Source organism: Tamandua tetradactyla, chromosome 1 (genome assembly GCF_023851605.1).
Source record: "Tamandua tetradactyla isolate mTamTet1 chromosome 1, mTamTet1.pri, whole genome shotgun sequence".
Classification (NCBI taxonomy): domain Eukaryota; kingdom Metazoa; phylum Chordata; class Mammalia; order Pilosa; family Myrmecophagidae; genus Tamandua; species Tamandua tetradactyla.
Window position 1 is genome coordinate 23,042,005 of NC_135327.1, and position 18,975 is coordinate 23,060,979.

Genomic DNA, 18,975 nt, shown 5'->3' on the forward strand with positions numbered 1-18,975 from the left:
CTTAAAGTAGGCCTTGTAGTGCCTACCTTTCCTCATCCTGTACCACTATCCTCAGTCCTTGTGCCTCAGCCATAATGCTGTTCTTCTCCTCCCCTCTCCAGGGCTCTTTCCTCTGCCTGACCTTCTCACACAGTCAACTCCAGTTCCTTAGTTCTTTGCTTCCCAATTTAAGTGGTATTTAAATGTCCAGAAGCCACCTTTGACTTCCTGTACTTGATGTCAAAACATCCTTTTAAGCTCAGTAGGTATTTTATGCCTCCATTTGAAAGCACAGCCTGGGTCTGTTTTGCAAGTGTCAACAAAAGAATGAAGAGTGAAGGGAGACCAGGCCTGATTTTGGCAGATAGCTACTTTTCTAGGTGTTGCAACAGAGAGCAGCAGGATGTCCTTGAAAGGGGGAAGGGAAGAACATTTGGGGTGTGGGCTGTCTCTTGACTTTTTTATTCTGGGATTCCACTAGGAGAGAAATTGACAAACCTGTGGAAGCACCCCCGCAGTGTATTAGGCTGTTCCTGCTTATAAGAGCATTTATTCCCCTCAGCAAGTCTGAGAGAAATGGGGATAGTATCTTTGTCTCCATTTGCTTTTTCAAAAACATTTGTTGTTGGGGTTTTTTGAGGGAAGGAGAGGGGAATTGGTGGTTTGTTTTCTTGTTTTTTTAATTACAGTGAAATGAGAGACACAATAGTACAACCTCAGAGTGTTCTGAGAATGACATGAGATGTCAGCACACAGAGTGCTGCTTAGCACTGGGCCCATCTCTTAGCACACATGCATACACACACATATACACATATTCCGATCCCCAGGAATCATCTCCGTGGAAACTGAGACTCAGAGCTAGGATATGGTTCTGCCCCCTGATTATAAGGCCCCCCTCTCTCCTTTGCCTTAGAGCCTGCAGCGCTGTGCTGCCTGGTCCTAGTCACCTTCCCCATCTGGCCCCTTTAGTAGATGGCAAGTGGACAAACGAATCTGCTAAGGAGTGGGGTATAAAACTGTTTTTTATTTTTCCTTTCTGTCATGCCCCTTCTTTCTGTTTTAGGCAAAATGACAGGCTTTCTTTTTGCTACTATTAAAATGGCAGTTGTTCTGCCAAGGCTTAGAAATTGTTTGAGAACCTCTCCTTCAAGATTTAGCAGTTTTTGGATCAGGCCAGGATTTCAACAGGTAAATACCTGCCCTGGAAGATCAGAGGCCTGCCAACCCTGTTTCATACAGCTCATCTCACGGGAAGGAAAAAGGAGTTAAACTTATCTCCTCCATCCCACTTATCTAGGAAGCAGCAGGATCCCCCAAATTCCGTGTTCTGAGTAGGAACCTGATCTTTATAGGGATGAATGAGCAACAGGACCTTAGATCCTCCAGATCTTGCAGAAGTTATGTTTTTGAACCAGGAACGTTTTCTTCAAGCTACATGTTAAACTGGTAAAATGGAGTTGCCTTGGTGGAAAGGGCTGGGGGGGAAATAGAGTCCCAGTGTCCCATCCTCTTGACTTTCTCATGTTTCCACTTGTTGGATAATACAGTAAAGCTATGAATATTCATGTAAAGGTTTTTGTGTGGTTATAATTATTGTTTCTCTGTGATAAATGCCCAATGGTAATTGCGTGGTTAGTTTTGTAAATAATTGCCAAATTTAAGATTATAAATTACAAGTTATTAATTTAGAAATTATAAGAATCTGCCAAATTACAGAGGGACTTATCATTTTATATTCCCACCAGCAATGTATGGGTTATCCAGTTTCTCTACATACTCACCAGCATTTGGTGTTGTCACGATTTTTCATTTTAGGTATTCTGATAGGTGTGTGGTAGTATTTCATTGTGGTTTTAGTTTGCATTTCCCTAAGGGCTAATGATGTTAATGTCTTCTGCCCATTTTCTAGTTGATTGTATGTTTTTTATTATAGTGTTTTTGAGAGCTCTTTATGTATTTTAGGTATAAGTCCTTTGTTGGATATGGGCTTTACAAATATGTTCTCCCAGCTTGAAGCTTATCTTTTCATTCTCCTAGCAGCTCTTTCACAAAGCAAAAGTTTTTAATTTTGATGAAATCTAGTTTACCAGTTTTTGCTTTTGTGGGTCATATTTTGGTGTCAAGTCTAAGAACTTTGTCAAGCCCTCAATCTCAAAGATTCTTTCCTATGTTTTTCCCTAAGTGTCTTATGTTTTACATTTAAGTCTGCAATCCATTTTGAGTTGGTTTTTTTTAATGTGTGAGATTTAGGTTGAAATTTTTTTTTTTGCCAATGGTTTGCCAATTACTCTAGACCATTTGTTCTTCCTTTACTAAATTGATATTGAAACTTTGTCAAAAATCTGTTGTCCATACTTGTGTGGGTCTATTTCTGGGTTCTCTGTTATGTTCCACTGAAGTATGTATCTATCCCTCTGCCAATACCACAGTCTGTTGATCATAGCTACATTGTAGGTCGTATTATTGAGTAGAGCAGTTCCTCCCCACTTTCTTCTTTGTTAAGATAATTTTAGCTGTTCTAGGGTCTGTGCCTTTTCTATAAATTTTAGTGTAAGCTTGTCTACAAAAAAGCCTTGCTGGGATTATGATAGGAGTTGCATTAAACCTATAGATCAGTTTGGAGATAATTTACATCTTTATACTATGTTCAGTCTTCTAATCCATGGGCACATCATACCTCTCCATTTATTTGATTTTTTCCATAATCATTTTGTAATTTTTCACATATAGGTCCTGTACATGTTTTCATAAGTTTATATCTGAGTATTTCTTTCTTTTTCGAGTGGTTATATAAATGATACTGTTTATAATTTTGATTTTCACATGTTCATTGTTAGTATATTAAAGTGCAATTCATTTTTATGCATTCATTTTGTGTCTATCACCTTGCTGAATTCAAGGTATTCTAGGAATTTTTTTGTAGATTCCTTAGTAATTTCAAGGTAGATAACCATATCATCTGCAAACAGGGACAGTTTCGTTCCTTTCTTCCAGTGTTTCCCTTTATTTCTTTTGCTTGCCTTTTTGCAGTGCCTCGAACTTCCAGTATTATGTTGAATAAGAGTGGTGAGAAAGAGTATCCTTGTCTTGTCTCCAGTCTTAGGGAGAGAGTATTCATTCTTTCATCATTAAGTATGTCATTAACTGTAGGATTTTTGTTGTTACTTTTTATGTATAAAGGAGAGGAAGTTCTCCTCTATACATAGTTTGCTGAGAGTTTTTAATCAGAATAGGTGTTGGATTTTGTCAGGTGCTTTTTCTGCATTAGTTGATGTGATCATATGATTTCTCTCTTTTAGTGTATTGACACGGTGGATTGCATTGATTGATTTGTGAATATTGAACCAGCCTTATATACCTTACAATAAATTACATGTGATTATAGTATATAATTTTTATACATTGTTGGTTTAAACTTGCTAATATTTTGTTGTTTTTTTAAGTTCTTGAAAGAAATCAATCTGAAATTTTCTCTTTTTTTGTAGTGTCTTTCTAGTTTTGATAGCAGGGGGAAAACAATTGTTCTCGTAAAATGAGTTGAGAAGTATTCCCTCCTCTAATTTCTGGGAGTGATTGTGTAAAATCATGGGTGTTTTTGTTTTCCCTTTTTTTAAATTTTTACAAACAAATACTCTCCCTTTTTCTTTCTCCCTTTCTCCCATCTTTTTCTTTAAATTATTAGAATTCTCCAGTGAAACATCTAGTCCTGGAAATTTCTTTTTTTACTTAAATATGAATTTAGTTACTTTCACAGGACTATTAGATTATAGATCTCTTTTATTTCAGCTAAGTTGTGGTACTTGGTGTAGTAGCTTGTAGATTTTGAAGAATTGATTGGACTGTTTCTTCTTAAGTTGTTGCTTTTATGAGCATAAAGTTGTTCATAGCGTTCCCTTACCCTTTCAGTGGCTACGAGATCTCTTGTACTTTCCCTTTTTCATTCTTGATACTTGTGATTTATATATATTTTTATGTTTGTCAGTCATGCTAGAGACCTTTTATTTTATTCACTTTTTGAAACAATATTAATTTTTTTATTTATTAATTTTTTTTTCCTGTTTTGAATTTCACTGACTTCTGCTTATACTTTTATTGTTTCCTTGTTTCTGCTTGCCTTGGGTTTGATCTGCTCTTCTTTTTCTAGGTTCTTTTAGGTTGGAATTTCAATAGTTATTTGAGATCTCTCCTTTTTTCTAATGTAGACACTGCTTTAGCTGTATCCCACATATTTTAATATAGTATTTTCACTCAGTTCTATGTATTTTTTTTATTTTCATAAGATTTCCTCTTTATTCCATGGATTATTTTAGGAGTATGTTGTTTAATTTCCACATTTAGAGATTTCTTACTGTTTTTCTACTATTGAGTTCCAGTTAAATTCCGTAAGGTCAGAGCTCATATCCTATTTGATTTCTTTAAAATTTGTGAGGTTGTGGTACTTGTTTATTTGTTTCTATGGCTCAAGATATGGCCCATTTAAAAAATACCAGTTGTTTAGGGACCCTAGAGTCCTACCCACTCCCTATTATCTCAGTCTGCATCAGCATCTCAGCTATAGCTCACATTGCTTGTCTCTCAAAGGCAGAGAAAAGAGGCCCAGGCAGGATGGGGTAGATGGTAGAGGCAGCCTTCTGTGGGCCCCTGAATAAGTGAAAGAACTGAGCCTTGAGCCCCCAGAGTCACACTTCCCAGGACTGGAACCTGGTTCATCCACCCACAGAGCCTCTGACTTCCGTGACCCTTCCCATGACATGTGATGAACACACAATGAGACTGAGGGTGGGGTGGGTGGGGTGGGGTGTGTACAGAGGAGTAGCCAAGGCCAAGCCCTGTTACCTATACCCTCAGCTCTTTCTAATGGGGTGGTAAATGAGGAGGGGGATCTCAGATGCCTAAGAAGTTTAGGCCCAAACCTCAGAGACAGCGCTGGGCTGTTGCCCCTCCAACCCAGGTCCGCCGGACGGCCCGTTCCCACCCTTGCAAACAGGCTAAGCGCAACACCAAGAGCTATCAGGGCCACCACTGCCGCCGCCGTCGCCATACTGTGCACAGGGTTGCCAGCCAGCTGCAAACAGTTGACAACTCATCTACTTCCTACAGGACCTACAAGAATAGTGAGGAGCTTCGGTCTCGTATTGTGTCTGGAATCATCACACCTATCCATGAGCACCGGGACAAGACCAGTGTGAGCAGTCCCCACCGGGAGTTCCCCCCTGCTACCGCCAGAGAGGTAGACCCACTCCGGATTCCTCCACACCACCCCCACACAATCCGGCAGCCTCCCTGGTGAGTATAGACCCCTCAGTGGGTAGCCCATGCATCTGCAGAGGGATTCCAACCATCCCCATCCTGCCACTTGATATCCCTGTGTCTCCAGCCAAGTTGTCAATCTTGGTGTGTATAGGTAGAAAATTGAGATATAGGTGGAACAGTGAGTTCTTGCACTGCTACAGGTCACGCTAACCAGCTAGCATCTTAAGGCTGCTTTGCTTCTCTTTTAGAGGCCATACAGAGTCCTGAGTCTGCCTTAGGGTCAGTGCCTCTGGGGTTTGTGCAGGACTCCAGGGTTGCTGTCCAAGTGAGTCACAGTTATTCTTTTCCAGAGGTCTTTGTCCAGAGCCCTTGGCCAGGCTTTTTTTGGAAAACAGAGGGATGCAGAAGTACTTCTCTAGAGGGGATACATTCCCATTGTCCTGCCTTTCTCTTTTCAGTATAGTCACCCTGGCATTTCTGACAACTTTAGAGCTTTTCCAAAACTGCATGGGGCATAGGTGAGTCACATCCAGATTCTTTGCAGATTAGGATGGCAGCACGTAGGACTGGATAATTCTTCTCTGAGAAAGGTGACAAGGATTAGGGAGACCTTAGTCTCTAGCTGAGACAGCACTTCCCAGTTTGGAGTCCACAGTATGGTAGTAATGGTGAGTTGGTGGGATTTGGGGGAAGGATTTACTGTAAAACAGTGCCTGGCACATAGTGAACACTAAAATGTGAACAGCCATTGTTATTTTGTTCTGGTTTACAGTTACATGTCTTTGATTAGATAACGATATCAATTGAAGTATTATAAGTAATAATTGGTAGATCTAGTTGGCAAAAACGCCAAAAATATTAAGTCCAGAAAGAGAGAGGAGAATTGATAAAAAGTGCTTAAAAAGATTGGAACATCTTGTCTGTTCTAACCTCCTTATTTTACAGAAGGGAACATGGGTAATATGTCCTGCCTAAGGTCACTGGCCAAAAATAAAGAGGCAGAGATGGCACTGGGGTCCTGTGGCCTTAACCTCAGCGCAGTGCTCTGGCTATGAGCTAACCAGAACATAATGGCAAAATTTAACAATAAGTCCTGGATAGGAATCAAGTTGGGGAGATTTTTAGACCTCAAGTAGATAATTTTCAGCTGTCTTAGACCCACTACTACCATTTCAGAACAAATATTCTGTTAAATATCCTGTACTATCTTGAAATAGAAATTATAGATAACCTAACTTACCTAATATGACTTCAAAAGTAATTGGCATAAAATACCAAAATAAAAATAAGATAAAAAGTAATTGGCATAAAGTCCTAACTATAATGTAAATAAGAAATTTAAAAAAGAGTAATTTATAATGATATAATATGAATTTTAATATATGAGTGTCTGGGCAGAATTACACTAGAGAATGTAGTCAGATGTTTACATTTGTATGTGAAAGTATCTTACATTTAACAGTAATAAAAGCTTGCTGTATAGGTGTGTAGTACTGGTAATTGCTTTGCCATTACTAACATGATTTTTCCAAAGTGGTGAACTATTCTTAGGAAAATTGTGAACAAAATAGTGAATGGTATTTCCTCAATTACACCATTCCTGGAATTTTTTTATTCCATTAAAAGGGTATAAAAATACTTTATGTTCATATATAAAATATCCTTGGTCTCCAGTATTTATGTAGGCTCTGTATGTCCATGAATATCTTGCAACACATTCAAAAGTCCTGTAAGATGCAGGTAATTTCTTCATTATGTGGCACTCTGACAGTGATTTGGCAGAGCATCCAGCATCTCTGGTGTCTGTCAAGTAGTAAATGCTAGGAGTACTCCCCTAACCACTGTGACAACCACAAACACTCCCAGGGCTTCTAGAATGTCACATGAAGACTGTGCCACCCTAATTGGGAATCACAGACCTGGAGTCTAGAATTGTGAAGGCAAAAAATCCTAGCCTTTCAAAGAACTGAAAGAATTAAAAAATCACCATGCTGCAACTCATACTGAAATAATGTGCTTATGTACAAATTTAAATTGATGGGAAATTTTATAATGGATGAATCAGGCTGGTAACACCTGAACCCACTGTTCAATTTTAACACTAAAAGTGGGCAGCCAGACATTAAGTTCAGTGTGACCTGAATCAAGACCTAACTTCCCAATTTAAAGTATGTGGAATAGAAGAACAAGTTAAATGGACTACGAAGATATAGCAGCCAAACCTAGAACATGGAAAAATTTTACAGGACAAAGTAACCTTACTGGGCTTTTTGTTTGTTTTTTCTATCAAATAAATGGCATGGAGAGAAAAAAGGGGACAGTTTGTTATGTATTAAAAGAACCTTAAGGGCGGGCCGCGGTGGCTCAGCGGGCAAAGTGCTTGCCTGCTATGCCGGAGGACCTCGGTTCGATTCCCGGCCCCACCCCATGTAACAAAAACGGAGAAACAGAATACAATAAAACAAGAAAATGTTTAAAAATGTTTCCCTTTCCTCCTTCCTTCCTTCCTTCTATCCTTCCTTCCTTCTCTCTGTCTTTCCTTTAAAAAAAAAAAAAAAAAAAAAAAAAAAAAAAAAAAAAGAACCTTAAGAGTTGTAGCAACTAAATACAGGGTTGAACCTTGTTTGGAACTTGATTCACACAAAGTTATCATTTTTGAAACATTTGGGGAAATTTGAACATGGGCCAAGTATTAGATAATATTAGGAATTACTACCAATTTAGTTAGGTGGGATAATTAAATTCTGGTTATGTTAAAAAAACAAACAAAAGAAAATGCCTTTACCTGTTAGAAATACATGTTAGAGTATTTAAGGGTAAAGTAGTGTCTGGGATTTTCCTTAAAATAATTTCAGTTCCCAAAAGGGTAGGAAGATGGAGAGGGGAGAAGGTGATTAAAAAATGGTAAAATATTGATAATTATTGAAGCTGGGCAGAAAAGTATGTGGGTATCTGTTATATTATACTTTTATTATTATTATTATTTTTATTTTGCCATGGGCAGGCACCAGGACTTGGACCCGGGTCTCTGGCATAGCAGGCTAGAACTCTGCCACTGTGCCACCGTCATCCACCCACTCTTCTTACTATTTTTTATATGTTAGAAATTTTCTTTGATAATGAATTTTTTTATTAATACCAATCTTTTACAAACTCTTCTAAAAATGGAAGAAGGAAAATTTTCCAACTCATTCTAAGAGGCCAGTATTTCTCTGATACCAAAAGCAAAGATACCACACTTAAATTTCGAACCAGTTTCCTTTGTGAATATAGATGTAAAAATTCTTAACAAATTACCAGCAGACTGAATGCAGATTTATATACCATGACCAAGTGAAGTTGATCCCATGAATCATTAATTCCATAATTGATCTGAAAATTAACATAGTACATCATATTAATAGAATAAATGACAAAAACCACATGATCATCTCGATAGAGGAAAGGCATTTGACAAAATACAACATCTTTCATGATAAAAACACTCAACAATAGAATAGAAGAGAACTTCTTTAACTCAGTGAAGAGCATCTACAAAAACTACAGATGACATCATATTTAATGGAGAACAACAGAATGCCTTCCCCCTAGGATCAGGAACAAGACATGGATGTCTACTCTTGCCAAATCTAGTCAACATTTTACTGGAAGTTCTAGCCAGGAGGCAGATTTGAAAGTCAGAAGTAAAGCCTTCTTTATTTACAGATAACATGAGATCTTATATATAGAAAATCCTAAGGAGTCAAACCATTAGAACTAATGTGTTCAGCAAAGTTGCAGAACACAAGACCAATAAACAAAAATAAATTTTATTTCTATATACTAGCATTGAGCAATCCAAAAATGAAATTAAGGAAATACCAGTTATAAAGGCCCCTAAAAGAATAAAATTCTTAGGAATAAATTTAACAGAAGAAGTATAAGGTTTGTATACTGGAAACTACAAAATAGTGTTGAAAAATGTTCAGATCTACATAAATGGAAAGACATCTTGTTTTCATGGATTGGGAGATTTAATATTGGTAATACTCAGCAAATTGATAATCAGATTCAAGGCAATCCCAGTCAAAATCCCAGCTGTCTTTTCTTCCTTTCCTTCCCTTCCTTTCCCTTCTCTTCCCTGTCCTACCCTGTCTTTACCTTCCTTTCCTTCTTTCCTTCCTTCCTTCCTTTCTTCTTTTCTGCAAAAATTGACAAGCTGATCCTAAAATTCATATGGAAATTAAGGGGCCCAGAATAGCCAAAACAGTCTTCAAAAAGAACAAATTGACTTCTAAGCTTACTACAATCAAGACAGTGTGGTACCAGTGTAAAGATAGACACCTAGATCAATGGAATGGAGTTGAGAGTTCGGAAATAAACCCATAAATTCATGGGCAATTAGTTTCCAACAAGGGTATCAAAATAATTCAAAGGGGGAAAATAGTCTTTTTTAACGATGTTGGAACAACTGGCTATTGCTGTACAAAAGAATAAAGAGAACAATTCTCTTCTGTCTGATATATCTTGATTGATTTTTTTTGCATTACGTGAGGTAGGAAACCAACTTCATTCTTTTGTAGTAAGTTTAGAAATCAATTTGTTCTTTTTTGAAGACTGTTTTGGCTATTTTGGGTCCCTTGAATTTCCATAAGAATTTTAGGATCAGCTTGTCAATTTTTGCAGAACAGAAGAAAGAAAGGAAGGAAGGAAAGAAGGAAAGGGAGAAAAGAAGGAAGGGAGGGAGGGAGGAAAGAAGGAAAAAAAGGTAAAAACAGGGTAGGGCAGGGCAGGACAGGGAAGAGAAATGAAGGGAAGAGAAGAAAGGAAGAAAAGACAGCTGGAATTTTGATTTCTGTTTTTGAAGAGAATTGTTACGAAGAAGAAGAAATAGGAAGCTCCAGGAATAAGTACTTCTATCTAAACAAACATTGAACTGGCAGGAAGTATCTGAATCAACTGTTTTGGGACTCTGGAGCCTAGTGAAACATTGTGCCACATCCAGGGAAATTGCAGTAAGTACTGGTCAGTTTCACCATTCATGCAGCTACTGTCTCCTATCCCCCAAGACTGCAGCCCCAGCTCCTGCTACAGCATGCTAGTGCAAGGGTGGGCTATAAGGACCTAGAACTCTAAAATGCAGAAGAGTGTGGTCTGATAGTTGTTCACTGCTTTTGCACAGCTACTTCAGATCGCTTGAGGGTTGATCTTGAGGGTGGCCATTGTTCCAACCCCCCGTAGGGAAGAGCAGCAGAAGATTCTTAAGGAAGCAGTGCAGTACTTTTTCCCCCTCCTCTTGACACTTTCTCTTCCCTATTTGCCAGCAAAATAGTTTGAAAAAGTTACAAATTGACAGCTCTAGCCTTTAATAACAACTACAAAAATACCTTTGCAATCCCAGAGGAGTGGGAGAACTAGATTGTAAGATTAGAACAACATAACTCAGAATTTCCAGTTCTCAACTGAAAAAAAAATAAAATAAAACATGCAAAGACACAGGAAAAAAAGAACTTTCCAGAAACCATTCCTGAGGTAGTTCATACTTCAGAACTGTTATTCACAGAGTTAAATCAACCATCTTAAATGTGTTCAGTGAACTAAAGGAATCCATATACAAAGAATTAAAGGAAATTAGGAAGATATCTGAACAAAATAAAGAGTTGGAAATTATAAAATGAAACCAAAAAGGAATTTTGGAGCTACAAAGTACAGTAATTGAAAAGAAAAACTCATTAGACTGATTCAGCAGCAAATTTGAACAGGCAGAAGAAAGGATCAGTGAACCTGAAGATAAGACAATTGATATTATCTGGTATGAGCAGCAGAAAAAAAAAATAATGAAGGAAAATGAACAGAGCTTGAGGGACCTGAGGGACACCATCAAGTGCACCAGCATACATTTCATTGGAGTCCCAAAAGGACAAGAGAGAAAGGGGCAGAAAAAGTATTTGAAAAAATAATGGCCAAAAACTTCCCCTGTCTGATGAAAGACATGAATTTACACATCCAGTGAGCTCCATGAACTCCAAGCAGGACAGACTCTAAGAGATCTATACCAAGACACATTATAGTTAAAAGACAGAAAGAGGATTTTGAAAGCAGCTAGAGCAAAACAACTTCTTACATTCAAGGGATCCCCAATAAGATTAACAACAGATTTCTCATCAGAAGCCATGGAGGTTGTGAGGCATGCAAATAAGTAAATGAACTTTGAGGGGCAGTATGTTGAGTGAAATAAGCCAGAAAGGAAAAGCAAATATCGTAATGCCTCAGTCATATAGTCTAACTATAAGGTACAAACTTGGAAAATTGAATTTGAGAGCATAGATTATCAGGGGAAGGCTTATTGTAAAGGTTCTTAGATTATAAGCTTTTACAGCAGTCACATCTATTCCTGAGTTGTAACTGTTTGTGATGGTTAGGTTCTGGTATCAGTTTGGCCAAGTGAATGTGCCCAGTTGTCTCATCATGCAAGCACTGCAAGGATATTTCATGGCTGGTTAATAAATCGTAAGGCTGGTGTATTAAATCATCAGTTGATTGCATCTGTGGCTGATTACATCTGCAGTCAACTAAGATGCATTTCCCACAATGAGATAATACAATCAGTTGAAGGCTTTTAAGGGAGAAGAGAGTTTTACTGCTTCTTCACCCAGCGAGCCTCTCCTGTGGAGTTTGTCCAGACCCTTCATCGGAGCCACCAACTTCACAGCCTGCCCTACGGATTTTGGACTCTTCCATTCCCACAGTTGCATGAGACACCTTTCTAAATCTCATATTTACAGATCTCTCTTCTTGGTTCTGTTTCTCTAGAGAACCCTAACACACTTCTATTTCTAAGTTCTGAGATGCTGAGTTCTTTGTGTATAGCCTGTAGTTCCCTGGAACTTCGGGTATCTGTGTGACACCTGAGATTCAGAGCTAGAGTTCTACACTATGAAAGTCAGGATTACCCCGTACAGCAACTGTTAAAAAAGCTGAAAAAGAGATAGACTGCAATTAGAGGTATGAATGAAGCTGATCTAGTTAGGACTAAGGTAAATCAAACTAAAGGGTAAAGGATGCTATTGACTGTTTTAAAATTTCAACTTCTGTATGAGACCAAAGGAATGAAGAGATGTTTATTTAGTGCAAAATTTATATTTTCTGTAGCACTCTTAACTAATTTAACCTCTGTGGTCAGTTTATTTGAACACCTTAATTACGTGGAACCTTGAATAAGGAGTGAGATCTTGTGATTTGTACAGGTTAGTGTGATGCCCCAATACAAGAACAGTGAAGAGCTTTGGTTTCTGATAAATACCAGAGTAATTTGAGCAGAAAAATAAAAGTAATAACAAAGTACCCTAGAGGGACTGGGAGAAAATGTGGAAATATTAAAACTTCCCTGAAGTGAATTGTGAGGAATTCCTGATATTCTCACAAGCATTGGGAACTACCAATTTAATAGGACAATCCCTCAATCTTGGGGCTTGCCCTTATGAAGCGTATTCCTGCAAAGAAGAAGTTAAGCGTCTTTATAATGATGCCTAAGAGTCAACCCCAGAGAACCTCTTTTGTTACTGAAATGTGTCCTCTCTCTCTCTCTAAACTCACTGCCCTCCCACCTTACGTGGGTTATACTCTCCCTCTGGCAGGGGAGGCAGGCAAGTTAGTAGAGTAACTGCCACTATAAAGTTTAGCAATGGAGATCCGTCAGGAATAGCCTGGGAAAGGCTTCCTGGAGTAGGTGCTTCCTGAGCTGTGTCTTCATGGGAAGGAGGGTAAATATTCTTTAAGGTTTTTTTTTCCTTTTGCCTTTTCATGTATCTGAATTTTATAACAGATATTTTCTAGTGAGAAGGTTATTATAGGCTGAGGGAACAGTAGGTCAGAGATGTCAAGATCTGAAAATATAGAACTGTCCCTGAAGTTTGGATACAGAAAGAATTTGTGTCTAGAAGTCCTGGTATTTAATGGCTATGGAAAATAGAACTGTATTCCCTGATGTGAAATACAAGAATCTCCACCAGGTCAGTGAAACGCCACTAAAGAATTCTGATGAGGGCAGCAGTGCCTTCAGCTGAAGAGGTGGGTTGAGAGAATGAGGCACAAGACTGAGCCCTGTTACTCCTCACACCACTTTTGGTGGAGGAACTTGGTTCCTGTCTTCTCCCCTCCTGCCCACCCTCACCCTTCCCCACACCCCCAGTGTTAGGGGGAGAAAATTACACAATTAGGAGCACAGGCTTTGGAGATTGATCGGGTGACTTCAAATCCTGACCTTTCTGCTTTAAAAACCTGTCTCTCAATGAGCACATTTAGACTCTTGGAGCCTTGGTTTCCTGATCTGTATTTTGGGAATAAAAATACCTGTTTCAAAGATTTCTGAGAATTAAATATGAGAATGGATGTCATATTTTGAGCTCGTTGTTCAAAATATAGTAAGTGTTCAATAAATAATGGCTGTTGCTCTTAAAGATTTGATGGATTCCCATTCAGTTTCTAGGCAGAAATGAGGACAGTACTGAAGGGGTAATGAGTGGAGGATCCCCGTATTGGGGGATCCTTATTTTGTTTTGTCACATACCTAGATCATTCCCTCAAAAAAAGGATTTGATGCATTCAAGCCAAATGCATCAAATTTGACAGTTTGACAGTTTCAGTGCAGAGGTTGTGTTAGATGTCTGAATTTAGGCTCAAGCTCTTTATGGACTTTATTTCTTTTATCATCACATTGACCACCATTTATCAAGTATAGGAGTAGCTGCCTACCATTGTTGGCCACTGGACCAAGTTTTTTTTATTTATGGTTGCTTATTTTCTTAGCAGCCTTACAAGATCAGCGGTATCCCCATCATACATGTGGGGGGGGGGGACAATGGGGGCATTAGTGGAATTTCAGGGAGGGTGTGAACTGGGATTTACTGCTTTGTGGGTCTGACTCAGAAGCTTGTGCTTTCCTCCACTACACCCTTCAGCTTTAGTTCATGTCATAATCAGTTTGTGTACAAATTCATTATAGTGTAGACTGATTGCAGAGAAGATTCCATCCTCTGTCTCCCACCTTCACCGTTAGATCTTCCTCAAGTAAACCTATCTTCTAGGACTAGGCTAGTGAACTAAGCGAAATGCGGAAGAGGAGGTAGAATGCTTAGGAAGCTTTCCGTCAACCACTAGTGTGTTAACAACCTATCATGTCTTCCCTCTGTAGTCACCTCACCTCCTCCCAAACCCTACTCCCTGCTTTCTGCCTCACCAGCCCCCTTCCTCTGTCAGCACAGATGTCTGTAATGACACAATCCCTTTATTATAGTCCCACCATGTTGCTCAGCAACCAGGCACTCACACTTGCACCTTTTTTGTTTCTCCTTCGCTGCCAGTTTGGGGGTGGGGCCACAGGACTGGAAGGAGGGGAAAGAACAGCACTGCAAGTCGGCCCATTTGACTGCTGTAGGGTGTTAATTACTCCATCAAGGAGCAGCTGTGATGGAACAGCCTGGCCAAGACTGTGAGAAGGAAATAGCAGTTTCTGCCCCCTTCCCATAGGGTACAGTACTGTGCCTCACTCCTCTTTCTGCACCCCTATCTTGCCTATCCCACACCTGGAAACCTCAAATGCAAACCACAGTCTGGATGTCTGTCTGACCTAGCCCATAAAGAAACTTGCTCCCGTAAGTATGTAGTGATATGTGCCCAGAGCTTGTCAAAGACACTGGGTCTGCCGGTGTGATATACTGGTGTTTCTAGACTAGGAGTAAAGGTACAGAAGGCATTTGTTGTAATGGAGAACAAAGAGTGGAAAGTGGCTCTGTGCTACTCCTTAAGTCTCTAAGTAAGAACTAAAAGCCACCCACCTGTAAGGGAAGTTTATTTTGATTTGAGCCTAATGTATTTTTGTAGTTGTCATTACACTTCTAACCTATATCCCTCGTTCCATCTTTCTTCAGACAGTTAGGAGACTCTGTGCCCTAAATCCTGTCCTCCGTTTTGAGAAATCAGTTTTCCTGTGCTTAACCAGCTTCATTAAAACAAATCCTTAGATACAAAGCTAAAATGAATTCTAAATTCTAAATTCATTTTCAATCCTGATCATTCTGTACCTCTACATAATTTTTAAGATATTCACAATAGACACAATACTTCCTATTCTGCATTTTCTTTTTAAAATTTTATAATCCATTTACTAAAGTGATAAGCATATCTCTCTTTGATTCTGTATATTTTATTTTACTCTAGTATGCTGCAGTTTGCCTAACTTCTATGTGGTATTTCAAGAGTTTGCAATTTTTCACTATAAATAGTATAGCTGTGAACATCTATATATAATTTGTTCCATTTACTTACTTGAATTATATTTCCTATATCAGCAGATCTCAAACTTTTTGGTCTCAGGAACCCTCTTATACTCTTAAAAAGTATGGAGAACCCCCTAAAAATTATTGTGTGCATTATACCTATCAATATTTACATTATTAGAAGTATAGCTGAAACTTAAAAAAAAATACATGTTTGCCAGAGGAGACTTCCAGGATATGGGAGATTCCAGAGTGGAACAGCAGTCTTAATAAGGAAGAGCTTTGGTACTAGTCCAAGAAAAAAAAAAATGAAATCTCTGGATCTATTCCAGAGACCAGCCTGGGGTCTACCTAGAGGTGAAATAAGCAGGTGAGCTTGCCAGGGAGGAAGGCAATCAGTCACCTAGGTGTGGAACCATCAGGGACTTGGACTATGGAAACATGACACATTTCAACTTCAAATAGAATAGTTATTGTTCATAAAAAAATACATTTGTTCATTCATTTTAAGGTAATAAGACATCTATTAGGTGTTAACATAAATAAATGTGAGTGAAAATAACTATATTTTCCAAAACAGAAAATATTTAATGAAAAGATAGACTGCTTTTTTGCAAAGCTCTTCAGTGTCTGGAAACGAGACAGCTGGAGTCTCATTTCTGCATCTGCATTCAGTCTGTTGGCAATATGTTGTTTTTGTTGAAGCAAATAAAAAATGTAGCCTTACACAGATATGTTGTTGGAAAAGAGAAAAGTAATTTAATAGTCTTTTCAGATAATTGTAATATTCTTCTTTGATATTATACCAAAACTTGACAAGTGGTAGTTTCTTTAAGGATTAATTGCATTGTTAATCTGAAGCCATATCAGTGAACTCTTTGTCCTCTATCACATTAAAATCCACTGGACTCTCATGCCTTTTGAATATTTCTTTTACCCATGCATACACAGTATTTTAAGATCCCGTAATTGGTCATTTGGAAAATACTGGTTCTCAGAGTTATACAGGCCCACTGAATATTGATGCATTTTATTGTACGATATAAAAAAATCGCTTTCATTAATATTACTGATCTCATCATAACATATAAATTTATAAAATGCAGATTTTCACTTGAAAGCTTAAATTTTTATCATTGGCAACAATACTGTCAGTTGTTTTCCTTGAAGTGACAAGCTCACTTCAGTTTTTGGAATAAGCCTACTATTTAGCCAAGGCTGAATAAGCATAGTTTATCTGTCAGCCATTCTTTCAAGTAAAAATGGTGTTCCATGAAAAAATGGCTACTTCAGCTGTACAAGTCCTTTTCTATGGGACAAGCTTGTACTTCTGTATGCAGCAGAAGTGCTTTATGGATACTTCCTACTTCTTCATAAAGAATACTAAAAAGATGTATATGCAAAGATTGATATTTTAGAAAACTTGATAAATTTTACTATTCATCAAGGATATTTTTTAAGGAAACTGGCTGGTCGTGTGGTGGTGGTGGGGTGTGTGTGTGTGTACAATGACTACTAATTTTGTTTTTCCTGCTTTGATTTATGCTAAAGCATCAGCAATTTTACCCACCACTGCTTTTGCACCATCAGTACAAATGATGACACAACAAAAAAAGTAAAAACTTCTAATATAAAATAATTTTGACCTTATGGACCCTCAGGGACCCCAGGTGTCCACAAACCACATTTTGAGAATGCTTCCATAGACCAAAAGTGCAAATACTTTTATAGCACTACATATGTCATTTTCATTAGCCTTCTGGTTGGGTTATTATTCATACTGAGTACATATTAATATCATGTGGACTTAATATGATACTAATGAACTTGAGGATCTTTTAAAATATTTATTAACCTCTTTTATGATGGATCATTTCAGATATCTCACCCATTTTTCTGGTGGGTTGTTTGTCTTTTTCTTATGAAATTACCAATAAGTATTATAAATACCTTCCTCTCCTCTGTAGATTACCTTCTTTTCAATCTGTTATTGGTGTTTTGTTTTGTTTTTTTAATTAAAAAGTTCCCAATTTTTATGTAATGCATTCCCTTTATGGTTGGTGCTTTTTTTGATCTTTTTAGGAAATGTTTGCCCTACCTCAAGATGATGAAGAAATTCTCATATATTTTCTTCTAGAAGCTTTGATGTTTTGCCTATTATATTTAGATCTACAATCCATCTGGAATTGATTTTAGTTTGGTGTAAGACAGACTCATATTTTTCCATATGGATATCAAGTTGATCTAGCGCCAAATTTTGAAAGAATAGCCTCTACCTATGCTACCTTAATAATTTAATTTTCATGTTTCATTACTTCTGAAACTGTTATTTCCTTTTAAAATTTGTCCTCATTCTTTTCTTCTTAGGCCCAAATGATCTTGATCCCTTCGTTTTCTTCCGTGGGGAGAAAAATTAGTTCAATAACATTTTTAAAGCTAATATTTATTGAGTACCAACTATGTACCAGACAACATAATAGGCATTTTATCCACATGCTATTATTTAATCCTCCCAATAACCCTATGAGATTGGTGTGGGATATTGTATTACAAGCAAGGAAACTGAGGTTTCTGTACAGTAAGTAACTTACTTGATCACAACCAGCAAGAAGTAAAGATTGTGTTGTTGTAATAATTATAGAGTATTGTACACCACTCATTGAACTCTTTATTATATACTAGGCATTGCACTTTTGTAAACATTCTCACTTAATCCTGCATTTTATAGGAAAGAAAGCAAGGGCTTAGAGATTTCATGACTTGCCCTAGGTAATACAGCTGTTAAATAATGAAACCAGAATTTGAACTTGAGCCTAACTCTAAAGCCCTAGCTTTTATCTTCTATATAATTTATTATATTCAGGTCAGTCTGTTTCAGTGTCCATTATGTGTCAAGCACTACATTAGGCACTGGGAATACATGATGAGGTGTGGCCCCAGTCTTCAAGGGGTTACAGTTCATGAGGGCTGATTTGCCCTTTTCATTCCATATCATAAGTTTGTTGAAAACAATGACAGAGTATGTCTGAAGGTCTGCAGAAACACAGAGAAAGGTGATTAATCTGAAGGATTGAATGAGACAGGGTAGAAGTAAAGACTTTACAGAGGTGATGCCCAAGCTGAGTCTTAAAGGACCATAAAAATTCCGTGATGTTGGAAGTAGTGAACTTCTAAAGCAGAGGGAACAGTGGGTACACATGGTGACTATGAAACCATCTCACTTGTTGAGGGCACTGAAACAGTTCACTTAAGGTGGCGCAGGAAGGGAGACAAGGTGAATATAAGGGTCCATTCACAAGGGGTCGCAAGTTCTCTGAAGCTAGATTTGATCCTGGGGTGACAGGAGCCATCAAAATGTTTTGAGTAGAAAATGATTGGGTTGGGACTCATTTAAACACTGACTTTTTTCTGTGGAGGAATCCCAGTTAGATTCTGACAGCTAACAGGCTAACATAGTTCGTATTTATTAAGCCTTTACTGTGTG

At 38.0% G+C, this 18,975-nt stretch overlaps 1 protein-coding gene across 3 annotated transcripts in view; it reads left to right on the top strand.

Moving 5' to 3' along the window:
* The window catches only part of PSMF1 (proteasome inhibitor subunit 1), a 50,173-nt gene that overhangs the window by 17,430 nt on the left and 13,768 nt on the right, over positions 1-18,975 (top strand). For all 3 annotated transcript variants that reach the window (XM_077112135.1, XM_077112140.1, XM_077112146.1), the window contains one exon: positions 5,083-5,268. In XM_077112135.1, the coding sequence (XP_076968250.1) occupies positions 5,083-5,268 (186 nt within the window). The remainder of the gene's footprint in view (positions 1-5,082; positions 5,269-18,975) is intronic.